We start from the raw sequence: 12,998 nt of genomic DNA, 5'->3' as shown, positions 1-12,998 counted from the left end.
CTCTTTAAGAATCCTGGAAAAAAGTTCATCAGGGTCCAGGGATTTATTTTGCTTCAGTCTGTCTATCTGTTTGATAACCATTTCGCTAGTGACTGTGATTTTGCATAATTTATCGTCTTCAGGCTTACTGTAAAAAATTATTACTGGGATATTGTTAGTGTCTTGAGTGAAAACTGAGAGAAAATAATTATTAATAATGGAGCACATTTCATTCTCCTTGTCAGTAAGATGCCCAGAGCTATCTTTAAGGGGACCTATCTTATCTCTAACTTTTGTTCTATATACCTGGAAAAAACTTTTCGGGTTAGTTTTCGATTCCCTAGCAACTTTAATTTCATAGTCCCGTTTAGCTTTCCGTATCCCCTTTTTAATGTCCCTCTTAATGTCAGTATAATGATTCATAAGATGACCCTCACCTCTTTTGATGCGCCTCTAAATTCCTTTTTTCTGTCCTAAAAGATATTTGAGCCTATTATTCATCCATTTTGGGTCATTTCTATTCGATCTAATTTCTTTATACGGGATAAATGTTCTCTGGGCAGCATGTATAGTGTTTAGAAAACTCTCGTATTGATAGCTCTCTTCGTTACCCCAGTCAACAGATGATAAGTGTACTCTAAGCCCATTGTAATCTACTAAGCGAAAATCTGGGACTGTTACTGAGTTATCCCTAATATCATACTTCCATTCAATGTTAAAGGTAATTGATTTGTGGTCACTTGTGCAAAGTTCCTCTGAAATTTCTAAATTATTAACAAGTGATTCGTTGTTTGCCAGAACTAAGTCAAGCAGGTTATTACCCCTTGTAGGTTCTGTCACAAACTGCTTCAAAAAACAATCCTGCACTACTTCTAAAAAGTCATTAGATTCTAAATTCCCTGTCAAAAAACTCCAGTCAATCTGACTAAAGTTAAAGTCTCCTAGAATAACAATGTTGTCGTGCCTTGTGGCCTTAACAATTTCCTCCCACAGTAGTCTTCCTTGGTCTCTATCCAAGTTTGGTGGACGGTATATCACACCTAAAATCAATTTTTTATGCCCCTCTGAAAATTCTACCCAAACAGAATCAGTATGTGTTTCGGACTTTATACCAGTTTTCATGCAACAATTTAAATGATCTCGGATATAGAGTGCCACCCCACCCCCCTTTCCGATATTTCTGTCTACTTGGAACAATTTAAAACCCAGAATGTGAGATTCAGCAGGCATGTCCCTATTTTTCATAATAAACCACGTCTCAGTTATGGCAACAACATCAGTGTTACCAGCACTTGCAACTAATCTCAATTCGTCCATCTTATTTCTCGCACTACGACTGTTAGTATGATATATTTTCAGAAACCCTCCCTTCTCTTTTTTCTTCCTGCTGATTTCTGTTCCTCCACTGTGCCTGTTACTCTCCTTATCACCCAATGCCATTGACTTTCCTATGTTCATCAATAACTCTTCCTCATTCTTCCTATAACTGGGTTCCTTAAAACTCACACTATCGCTACACTCAGAATACCTTGATTTTCCATGAAAAACCATACCACTATCTATTTCTAGTTTAAAGACCTAACAGCTCCCTCCACTGCGTTAGCCAGTGCTCCCACCCCAAACCTAGATAAATGAACTCCATCCCTGGCATACATGTCATTTCTGCCATAGAAGAGGTCCCAGTTGTCTATGAATGTCACTGCATTTTCCTTACAGTGTTTGTCCAGCCAGCAGTTGACACCAATTGCCCTGGACAACCATTCATTTCCAACTCCTCTCCTGGGCAAAATGCCACAGATCACAGGGTTCCCACCTTCCTAATTATCTCTATTGCTGTCCTATACCTGCATATCAGGTCTATCCTACAAGAAGAGGTTAAGGGAAATCGACCTGACGACAGTGAAGGCAGGAGAGATAGGGGAGATATGATAACGACGTATAAAACTCTGAGAGGAATCGACAAGGTGGACAGAGGCAGGATGTTCCAGAGATGGAACACAGAACATAAGAACATAAGAATGGAGGAACACTGCAGAAGGTCTACTGGCCCATGCAAGGCAGGTCCTTATCAAAACGACCTCTACCTAAAGCTACCCAAGAAATAACTCCCGTACCCAATGACACCAATCAAACCCAGCTCCTCCCACTCATATATTTGTCCAATCTCTTCTTAAAGCTAAGCAAGGTCCTAGACTCTATCGCCAAACTGGAAAGATTGTTCCACGCATCTACAACTCTGTTACAAAACCGGTACTTACCTATGTCCTTTCTAAATCTAAATTTATCCAACTTAAATCCATTATTTCTGGTTCTTACCTGGTTCGACACCCACATTACTTTATTAATATCTCCTTTGTTTATGCCCATCATCCACTTATACACTTCAATGACATCCCCCCTCATTCTACGTCTCTCCAGAGAGTGGAGATTTAAGGCTTTAAGTCTATCTTCATACGGGAGGTTCCTTACACAGGAGATTCCTTACACAACGAGGGGTCACAATTATAAGTTGAAGACTCAGATGAATCACAGAGATGTTAGGAAGTAGAATAGTCCGGGAAGTGATGTAGTGGAGGCAGGATCCATACATAGCTTTAAGGAGAGGTACGAACATAAGAGCATAAGAAAGAAGGAACACTGCAACAGGCCTACTGACCCATGCAGAGCAGGTCCATGTCCCCCCCCCCGGATTAGACCAATGAGACCCGCCAGGGTATTTTTTTTCCTCCCGATGATATGAACGAAATATAATATTTTCAAAATTTATTCAGCATGTCCAATTAGAGGAACTTACTGTGCCTGGTAGAAGAAAATTCACCGAGTACAGGAAAGGTAATCTCAGAGGTTGCTGCAGAGGAACAACAGTTTTAGAAATAATTGAATTTACAGATGACAAATTTACAAAGAATCAGAAGGTGCTTTTATGTGAAAGAAAAACATCCCAGTCCAGCTGTCACTCGCAACAGTCATAGAGTGATAAAATATTATGAAAGGTAATCCTTTGTACAAGTACAGTGCCTGCACTCTGAAGGAGGGGTGTTAATGTTGCAGTTTAAAAACTGTAGTGTAAAGCACCCTTCTGGCAAGACAGTGATGGAGTGAATGATGGTGAAAGTTTTTCTTTTTCGGGCCACCCTGCCTTGGTGGGAATCGGCCAGTGTGATAATAAAAAATAATAAATAATCCTTTTGTTAAGGTAGATGGGAAGAAATCGACATTTGTTCCTCGATCAAGACAGAACAGCTGAGGAAGAGAGTAAGGAAAACAAAAACACGAATGAGCCTAACGAAATAACATAAGAACATAAGAACATAAGAAAGGAGGAACACTGCAGCAGGCCTGTTGGCCCATACTAGGCAGGTCCTTTACAATTCATCCCACTAACAAACATTTGACCTACCCAATTTTCAATGCTACCCAAGAAATAAGCTCTGATGTGCAAGTCCCACTCAAATCCAACCCATCCCACTCATGTATTTATCCAACCTAAATTTGAAACTACCCAAAGTCCTAGCCTCAATAACCCAACTAGGTAGACTGTTCCACTCATCTACTACCCTATTTCCAAACCAATACTTTCCTATGTCCTTTCTAAATCTAAACTTATCTAATTTAAATCCATTACTGCGGGTTCTCTCTTGGAGAGATATCCTCAAGACCTTGTTAATATCCCCTTTATTAATACCTATCTTCCACTTATACACTTCGATCAGGTCTTCCCTCATTCTTCGTCTAACAAGTGAATGTAACTTAAGAGTCTTCAATCTTTCTTCATAAGGAAGATTTCTAATGCTATGTATTAATTTAGTCATCCTACGCTGAATGTTTTCTAACGAATTTATGTCCATTCTGTAATATGGCGACCAGAATTGAGCTGCATAATCTAGGTGAGGCCTTACTAATGATGTATAAAGCTGAACATTAGAATGGTATAAAATACCGACAGGTTGTTAGGTAAGACACATATGCAACAGTTAGGTATCTTTATTATGAAACGTTTCGCCTACACAGTAGGCTTCTTCAGTCAAGTACAGAAAAGTTGATAGAAGCAGAAGATACTTGAAGACGATGTAATCAGTCCATCACCCTTAAAGTTTTGAGGTGGTCAGTCCCTCAGTCTGGAGAAGAGCATTGTTCCATAGTATGAAACAATATTGTTTCATACTATGGAACAATGCTCTTCTCCAGACTGAGGGACTGACCACCTCAAAACTTTAAGGGTGATGGACTGATTACATCGTCTTCAAGTATCTTCTGCTTCTATCAACTTTTCTGTACTTGACTGAAGAAGCCTACTGTGTAGGCGAAACGTTTCATAATAAAGATACCTAACTCTTGCATATGTGTCTTACCATGTATAAAGCTGCAGTATGACCTCTGGACTTCTGTTGCTTACACTTCTTGATATAAATCCCAGTAATCTATTTGCCTTATTACGTACGCTTAGGCATTGCTGTCTTGGTTTAAGGTTGCTGCTTACCATAACCCCCAAGTCCTTTTCGCAATCTGTATGGTTAAGTTCTACATTATTTAACTTATAAGTGCTAGGGTTATGGACACTCCCGAGCTTCAGAACCTTGCATTTATCTACATTGAACTGCATCTGCCACTTTTCTGACCAAGAGTAGAGTTTGTCTAAATCCTCCTGAAGTTCCCTAACATCTACGTTTGAATCAATTATCCTACCTAGCTTCGTGTCATCGGCGAATTTGCTCATATCACTAGTAATTCCTTCATCAAGATCATTGATATATATTATAAACAACAACGGGCCTAAGACTGATCCCTGTGGAACGCCACTTGTTACTGATCCCCACTCGGATTTAACCCCATTTATGGACACTCTTTGCTTCCTGTCTGTGAGCCATGATTCGATCCACGAGAGCACCCTTCCCCCAATGCCATGAGCTGCTACTTTCTTCAACAGTCTTTGGTGCGGAACTCTATCAAATGCCTTACTAAAATCTAAGTAAATAATATCAAATTCTTTATCGTGGTCAACAGCCTCAAAAGCTTTACTGAAGAAAGTTAATAAATTAGTTAGACAAGACCGGCCTCTTGTGAATCCATGCTGAGTATCATTAATCAAGCTATGCTTATCGAGATGGCTTCTTATAATCTCAGCTATAATTGACTCTAGTAATTTGCCTACAATTGAGGTCAGGCTTATTGGGCGGTAATTTGACGGTAACGACTTGTCCCCTGTTTTAAAAATAGGAATTACATTAGCCATCTTCCACATATCAGACACTGCACCTGTTTGAAGAGATAAATTAAAAATATTAGTTAATGGTTCACAGACTTCCATTTTGCATTCCTTTAGAACCCTTGAAAAAACCTCATCAGGACCCGGTGACTTATTTTGCTTCAGTCTGTCTATCTGCTTCACAACCATTTCACTAGTGACTGTGATGTTACATAATTTATCTTCTGATCCACTATAAAAATTAATTACCGGAATATTATTAGTGTCTTCCTGTGTAAAAACCGAGAGAAAATAATTATTTAAAATCGAGCACATTTCATTCTCTTTGTCAGTAAGATGCCCATAGTTATTTTTAAGGGGACCTATCTTATCTCTGACTTGTTCTATAGACCTGGAAAAAACTTTTTGGGTTAGTTTTAGAATCCCTAGCAACTTTAATTTCATAGTCCCTTTTAGCTTTTCTTATCCCCTTTTTAATGTCCCTCTTAATGTCAATATACTGATTCATAAGATGACCCTCGCCTCTCTTGATACGCCTATAAATTCCTTTCTTATGCCCTAGTAGATATTTCAGCCTATTATTCATCCATTTTGGGTCATTTCTATTTGATCTAATTTCCTTATAAGGGATAAACCTTCTTTGAGCAGCATGTATTGTGTTCAGAAAACTGTCATATTGATAGCTCTCTTCTTTACCCCAGTCAACAGATGATAAGTGTTCTCTAAGCCCATCGTAATCTGCTAAGCGAAAATCTGGGACTGTTACTGAGTTATCCCTACTATCATACTTCCATTCAATTCTACATGTAATTGATTTGAAAATGCTTAGCCACTTGGAGTACACCATAAACAACCCCACAGGAGCTTTTTCCAAGAATTACCCTCCTTTCCCACACTCACACACTAACTGAAAACAGTCCAAATCCTGCGCCACATCTTCCAAACCTACACTCATAATCTTATCAGCTTCCATTGCAAATGAAACCTCCATAACCATTCTCATCCCAATCCTCAAGTCCCATTTCCCTCTACCCATTACCCTCCCTGTCCTCCCTCACTTACATCCATGATCCTGACTCCCTCCAGTGCAATATCATCGCCACAACCACTCCTTACATTCACTCCTTCCCCTCCCCTTCCCCAACACCACATCCCATACCCCTCACCCATGAGCTAGGACAAGGAAATTAGGAAACCAGAAACCCGTAACAAATTAACAGAAATACAACAAGCAGAATAGTGCACAAATGCAAATATTAATAAGAGTGATGACAACACGAATATCACAACCTTCTCCAAACTTCACATCGTTCATAGAAACAAAATCAGATTTGATCTCTTCTTCTGGAGTTTTTAATAGAAGAAAAGACAGGGGAAGCAAAAGTGGTGAAGGAGTTACGCTGATAATCAGAAGCTAGTGGAATTTTAAAAACATGAGAGAAATAAACAGAATGGATTCAAATAATTGCATTATATGGGACTCAAGACTGGCGATCCCCAGCTGCCTCCACCAGCAAACAGCAGCAGAGTAGCAAGACAGGATTATGGAGACAGTAACAGAGCGACAACGGACAAAATAGCGAAAGGAACTAGAAATTTATTGATAATGAGAATCAATAACAATAACGATATAGTTTTGGAGAATCTTGAGCTAGGACATGTCTGGAGAGATAGGAACTCTGTAAGGAGTTGACAAAAATTCAGTAGGTATTTTGGAAGGATATAGAGACATTATTAGAGGAAGAGTACACAAACACGTACTGAACACTAAGTAGGACAGGTGAGAAAACCACTTAGCTAACTAGATACCTCACTGGCAATGATAGCAGAGCAGAGGCACAGTGTGAACCATTAACAACAATATTCAGCAAATCAATTGATACAGTTGCCAGAATTATGAAGGAATGTCATGATGTGGAGTAGATAACAGTACCAAACAGAACTTATTTTTTTTATGCAGTACAGAAACGAAATTTAGACTGAAAGTTAGACTTCTTTCACATCTCATCTCCATAATGTCTTAGTTAAATCGTTCATCGTATTTCTCACTAACGTTACCGAGGTTTGGCAGGAAAAAAAATCGATGTGGAGGAAATGAATCTTCAGGGACATCTAGCATTCCAGTATATATGTCTACAATTATCACTTTGATGACTGGCCAATAAACCAGTCAGGTGTTCTGGAAATCCACTCATACTCTGAGTTCAGAATCTTGGATGACGATGCCTTCCTTCAGTATGTCGTCACAAACGTCGGGAGACCTCTCCTTCAGATAAACTTCTCTTGTACCTTCTTTGTCCAACTCTTTGACGAGGTTTTCAAAGAGGCTTATTTTGATGTGTAAATTGGCGGAAGAAGTATGTCCTTTAGATCTATTTATGACGTATGTTGAATATTATTCACGCCTTTCTCGTACGATTCTCGAGTTGTCCATAAATGCTGGAAACAGGAAACAGTACTTTTAAAACCGCTTTACAGACCCAGTAACAAACCTATTATTTTTAGGTCACAGCAGGTTTTTCCGCTCAGACTTTTAATATTCGATCAGAGTGATAAGTTTTTGCACTGTCTCAAATATTTCTTCCAAGTCTCTAGCGGAAGCAAAAGATTTAAGGTAAAGTGTTATCACTGTGAGGTAAGATTACCTTCACACTTGCTTTGCTGCAATCAGTAAATAAAGCCCTACCTTGCTGGATCAAAATATTCATTCACAGCATCGAAAGTCCCCATTAACTTCAAAAAAAGTAACATTTAAAGTAGCCTTCTCTGTCATTTTCTGAATTAGCTGATTGCTATTTCTGGACGCAGTAAATTTCGCTGACGCAATCTTGAACCAAGTAGGTGATTACATCGTCTTTACGTCTCTTCTGCTCCTATAAACTTTTCTGTACTCGACTGAAGAAGCCTACTGTGTAGGCGAAACGTTTCGAAATAAAGATACCTAACTGTTGCATATGTCTCTTACCTAACAGACTGTTCCTTGGATAAATTAGGATCACGCACAAGATAGTTAGGCTCAACGTGGATAGGACCTGATACTCGGCGAGTAAAGAAAGCACACTCACCTGTTGCTGACATCGACGAGGATCTTGTTGCTGAGTGTGTCGAGGGGAAGGGAACTGACGTGTTGGAAAGGGATGGCAATCACAACCAGGTTGCTTTTCTGCAGAGCCTCAGCGTATGTCATAATGGTACCTCCTGCTGCTATCACCCGCTGTCTGCGATGATAGTACTGTCAGTAGGGAGCGTTTACCTTAATGGGTTAAGAGGGAACATTGAACTGGCCATAACCTGTACATCGAAGAATATATAAAAACTATATAATGATGAGTTTAACAGTGTTAAACTCATCAGGTTCGTCATGAAACAGGACAAGTATTTCCTGACGCGGGTCTTAGATGATGACCCGCCTTTAGAGCTTTTGCTCGTCTGACCGAGACCTTCCGCTGGCTTACCGGTCCACTCCTTTAATAATTATGGCCATTTATAACCATTTTTTCAAACTCATCAGAAAAAACTTGAACATTTAAAAGGAAAAAAAAACGATGAGCTCATCCTTATAATTTTTTTTGTAAATATAAATAATCGAAAAAACACTAGAACCAAATAACATTATAAACCAAAAAAAAAAAATTCTAATAAGACTAATAGAAAGAAAAAAAAATCTTCTAAAATAAGTGTTCTTAATAAAGAAGTAATTACAAAGAAGGAAATAAATTAAGGAGATAATGTGAAATAAAGAATATTGAATAAATTAGTAAATCAGACATTAGTAAAAAAATATTTGATTCCAAAATCTAAATAATTTTTGAAAGTTTAGTAAATCAAACACTAGAAGACAACATAGAATTTCAAAATCTAAATTTTTGAAAGTTTAAAGGAATAAATTCAGACCAGATATATTCCAAAAGAAAAAAATATTTTATTTCCTCAGTTACTCAATGTGTGTCACACCCTGTAAGTTTAGCACAGAAAACTTGTGTCACACCCTGTAAGTTTAGCACAGAAAACTTGTGTCACACCCTGTAAGTTTAGCACAGAAAACTTGTGCCACACCCTGTAAGTTTAGCACAGAAAACTTGTGCCACACCCTGTAAGTTTAGCACAGAAAACTTGTGTCACACCCTGTAAGTTTAGCACAGAAAACTTGTGTCACACCCTGTAAGTTTAGCACAGAAAACTTGTGCCACACCCTGTAAGTTTAGCACAGAAAACTTGTGTCACACCCTGTAAGTTTAACACAGAAAACTTGTGCCACACCCTGTAAGTTTAGCACAGAAAACTTGTGCCACACCCTGTAAGTTTAACACAGAAAACTTGTGTCACACCCTGTAAGCTTAGCACAGAAAACTTGTGCCACACCCTGTAAGTTTAGCAGAGAAAACTTGTGCCACACCCTGTAAGTTTAGCACAGAAAACTTGTGCCACACCCTGTAAGTTTAGCAGAAAAAACTTGTGTCACACCCTGTAAGTTTAGCACAGAAAACTTGTTCCACACCCTGTAAGTTTAGCACAGAAAACTTGTGTCACACCCTGTAAGTTTAGCACAGAAAACTTGTGTCACACCCTGTTAGTTTAACACAGAAAACTTGTGCCACACCCTGCAAGTTTAGCACAGAAAACTTGTGTCACACCCTGTAAGTTTAGCACAGAAAACTTGTGCCACACCCTGTAAGTTTAGCACAGAAAACTTGTGCCACACCCTGTAAGTTTAGCACAGAAAACTTGTGCCACACCCTGTAAGTTTAGCACAGAAAACTTGTGCCACACCCTGTAAGTTTAGCACAGAAAACTTGTGCCACACCCTGTAGGTTTAGCACAAAAACTTGTCACACCCTGTAAGTTTAGCACAAAAACTTGTGCCACACCCTGTAGGTTTAGCACAAAAACTTGTGCCACACCCTGTAAGTTTAGCACAAAAACTTGTGCCACACCCTGTAAGTTTAGCACAAAAACTTGTGCCACACCCTGTAAGTTTAGCACAAAAACTTGTGCCACACCCTGTAAGTTTAGCACAAAAACTAGTGCCACACCATGTAAGTTTAGCACAAAAACTTGTGCCACACCCTGTAAGTTTAGCACAAAAACTTGTGCCACACCCTGTAAGTTTAGCACAAAAACTTGTGCCACACCCTGTAAGTTTAGCACAAAAACTTGTGCCACACCCTGTAAGTTTAGCACAAAAACTTGTGCCACACCCTGTAAGTTTAGCACAAAAACTAGTGCCACACCATGTAAGTTTAGCACAAAAACTTGTGCCACACCCTGTAAGTTTAGCACAAAAACTTGTGCCACACCCTGTATGTTTAACACAAAAACCGGTTTTTATTACTTTTCCATTATATTTTAGTAGTTTAATTTGGTTGTTAAAATGCTTCAAGAAAAATATTTTTTCCTAAGTTTTACAGCAGTAGACATGAACCACAAGAAAAATAATTTACTCTGACTCGTTTTTTTGGGTTATATTGAGCTCTTTATTCACGTGTTAAACTATGTTTGACAGTTTTACTTATGCACCTAAATAAACTTGCTTATTTACTTACTAGCCTCAGATAATATAAAAAATTTGAGTGGCGGGTCATTGTATGACTGAGTGGCGGGTCATTGTATGACTGAGTGGCGAGTCATTGTATGACTGAGTGGCGAGTCATTGTATGACTGAGTGGCGAGTCATTGTATGACTGAGTGGCGAGTCATTGTATGACTGAGTGGTGGGTCATTGTATGACTGAGTGGCGAGTCATTGTATGACTGAGTGGCGAGTCATTGTATGACTGAGTGGCGGGTCATTGTATGACTGAGACAGTAGACACTTGTTCTGTTTCTCGATGACTTTTGCCTAGCCTAAACCTTATATAAAACGTGTCACTTTTATTTCATTAAAACTAGTGAGAAGTGAGCTGACATGTAATTTTTTTTATTTGGAGGTAAACTGGGTTATAGCCTACTTGAGGTGGTCTACAATCTATTTCTTACTAAAGCTGAGAAAGCCTTGGGAACGAATGGACACTTAAAAATAGGAGAGGAGAGTTATTAGTTGGAAAGTTGGAGGTATCGGGAGGATGGAGGGAATATTTTGAGTATTTGATAAGTGTGGATGATGATCGGGAAGCTGTGATTTCGTGTATAGGGCAAGGAGGAATAACATCTTGTAGGAGTGAGGAAGAGCCAGTTGTGAGTGTGTGGGAAGTTCATGAGGCAGTGGGTAGAATAAAAGGGGGTAAGGTAGCTAGGATTGATTGGATAAAGATAGAAACGTTAAAAGCAGGTGTAGATATAGTTTTGGAGTGGTTAGTGCTTTTATTTAATAAATGTACGGACGAGGGTAAGGTACCTAGTGACTGGCAGAGAGAATGCATGGTTCATTTGCAAGGGGGCAAAAGAGAGTGTAAAAAATTATAAGGGAATAAGTCTGTTGAGGATACTTGGTAAAGTGTATGGTAGAGTCTTTATTGAAAGTATTAAGAGTAAGACGGAGAGTAGGACAGCAGATGAACAAGGAGGCTATAGAAAGGGTAGGGGGTGTGCAGACTAAGTGTTTGCAGTGAAACATATAGGGGAGCAGTATTTAGATAAGGGTAAAGAGGTTTTTTGTGGCATTTATGGATTTTGAAAAGGCTTATGATAGGGTGGATAGGGTGCAATGTGGCAGACGTTGTAATTGTATGGAATAGGAGGTAGGTTATTAAAAGCAGTGAAGAGTTTTTACGAGGATAGTGAGGTTCAGGTTAGAGTATGTAGGAAAGAGGGAGATTATTTCCCGGCAAAAGTAGGCCTTAGACAAGGATGTGTGATGTCACCGTGGTTGTTCAATATATTTATAGATGGGGTTGTAAGAGAAGTAAATGCAAGGGTGTTGGCAAAAGGTATGGGGTTAAAAGATAAAGAATTAAACACAAAGTGGGAGTTGTCACAGTTGCTCTTTGCTGATGACACTGTGCTTTTAGGAGATTCTGAAGAGAAGTTGCAGAGGTTGGTGGATGAGTTTGGTAGGGTACATAAAAGAAGGAAATTAAAAGTGAATATAGGAAAGAGTAAGGTGATGAGGATAAAATTAGGTAATGAAAGACTGGATATCAGATTCGAGGGAGAGAGTATGGAGGAAGTAAATATATTCAGATATTTGGGAGTGGACGTGTCAGCAGATGTGTTTATGAAAGATGAGGTAAATCATAGAACAGACGATTGGATAAAGGTGAGTGGTGCACTGAGGAGTATGTAGAGACTAATAGAATTATCCATGGAAACAAAGAAGGGAACATTCGAGAGTATACACCAACCCCCTTATATGGGTATGAAGCATGAGTGGTGAATGTTGCAACAAGGAGAAGGTTGGAGGCAGTGGAGATGTCATGTCTGAGGGCAATGTGTTGTGAGACTATAGTGCAGAGAATCTGTAGTTTGAAAATCAGGAGGTACAGGATTACCAAAACTATTATCCAGAAAGCTGAGGAGAGGTTATTGAGGTGGTTTGGACATGTATAGAGGCTGAAACGAAATAGAATGACTTGGAGAGTATATAAATCTGTAGTGGTGGGAAGGTGGGTGCAGGGATCGGCCTAGGAATGGCTGGTGGGAGGGGGTAAAGGAGGGTTTGTGTGCGAGGGGCTTGGACTTCCAGCAAGCATGCATGAGCGTGTTAGGAGCGAATGAAGACAAATGCTTTTTAGGACTTGACGTGCTGTTGGAGTGTGAGCAAGGTCACATTTATGAAGGGATTCAGGGAAACTATCAAGCTTGACTTGAGTCCTGGAGATGGGAAGTACAGTGTCTGCACTCTGAAGGATGGGTGTTAATGTTCCAGTTTTATAACT

At 39.3% G+C, this 12,998-nt stretch overlaps 1 protein-coding gene across 1 annotated transcript in view; it reads right to left on the bottom strand.

Moving 5' to 3' along the window:
* LOC128697331 (metalloreductase STEAP4) overlaps window positions 1-12,998 on the bottom strand; it is an 83,067-nt gene that overhangs the window by 58,827 nt on the left and 11,242 nt on the right. Inside the window, exon 5 of the mRNA XM_053788957.2 lies at window positions 8,251-8,403. Within this exon, the coding sequence (XP_053644932.2) occupies window positions 8,251-8,403 (153 nt within the window). The remainder of the gene's footprint in view (window positions 1-8,250; window positions 8,404-12,998) is intronic.

The sequence above is a fragment of the Cherax quadricarinatus genome, chromosome 44 (genome assembly GCF_038502225.1).
Source record: "Cherax quadricarinatus isolate ZL_2023a chromosome 44, ASM3850222v1, whole genome shotgun sequence".
Classification (NCBI taxonomy): Eukaryota; Metazoa; Arthropoda; class Malacostraca; order Decapoda; family Parastacidae; genus Cherax; species Cherax quadricarinatus.
Note: the sequence above shows the minus strand (reverse complement) of the source record. Positions and strands in the feature narration are given on the sequence as shown.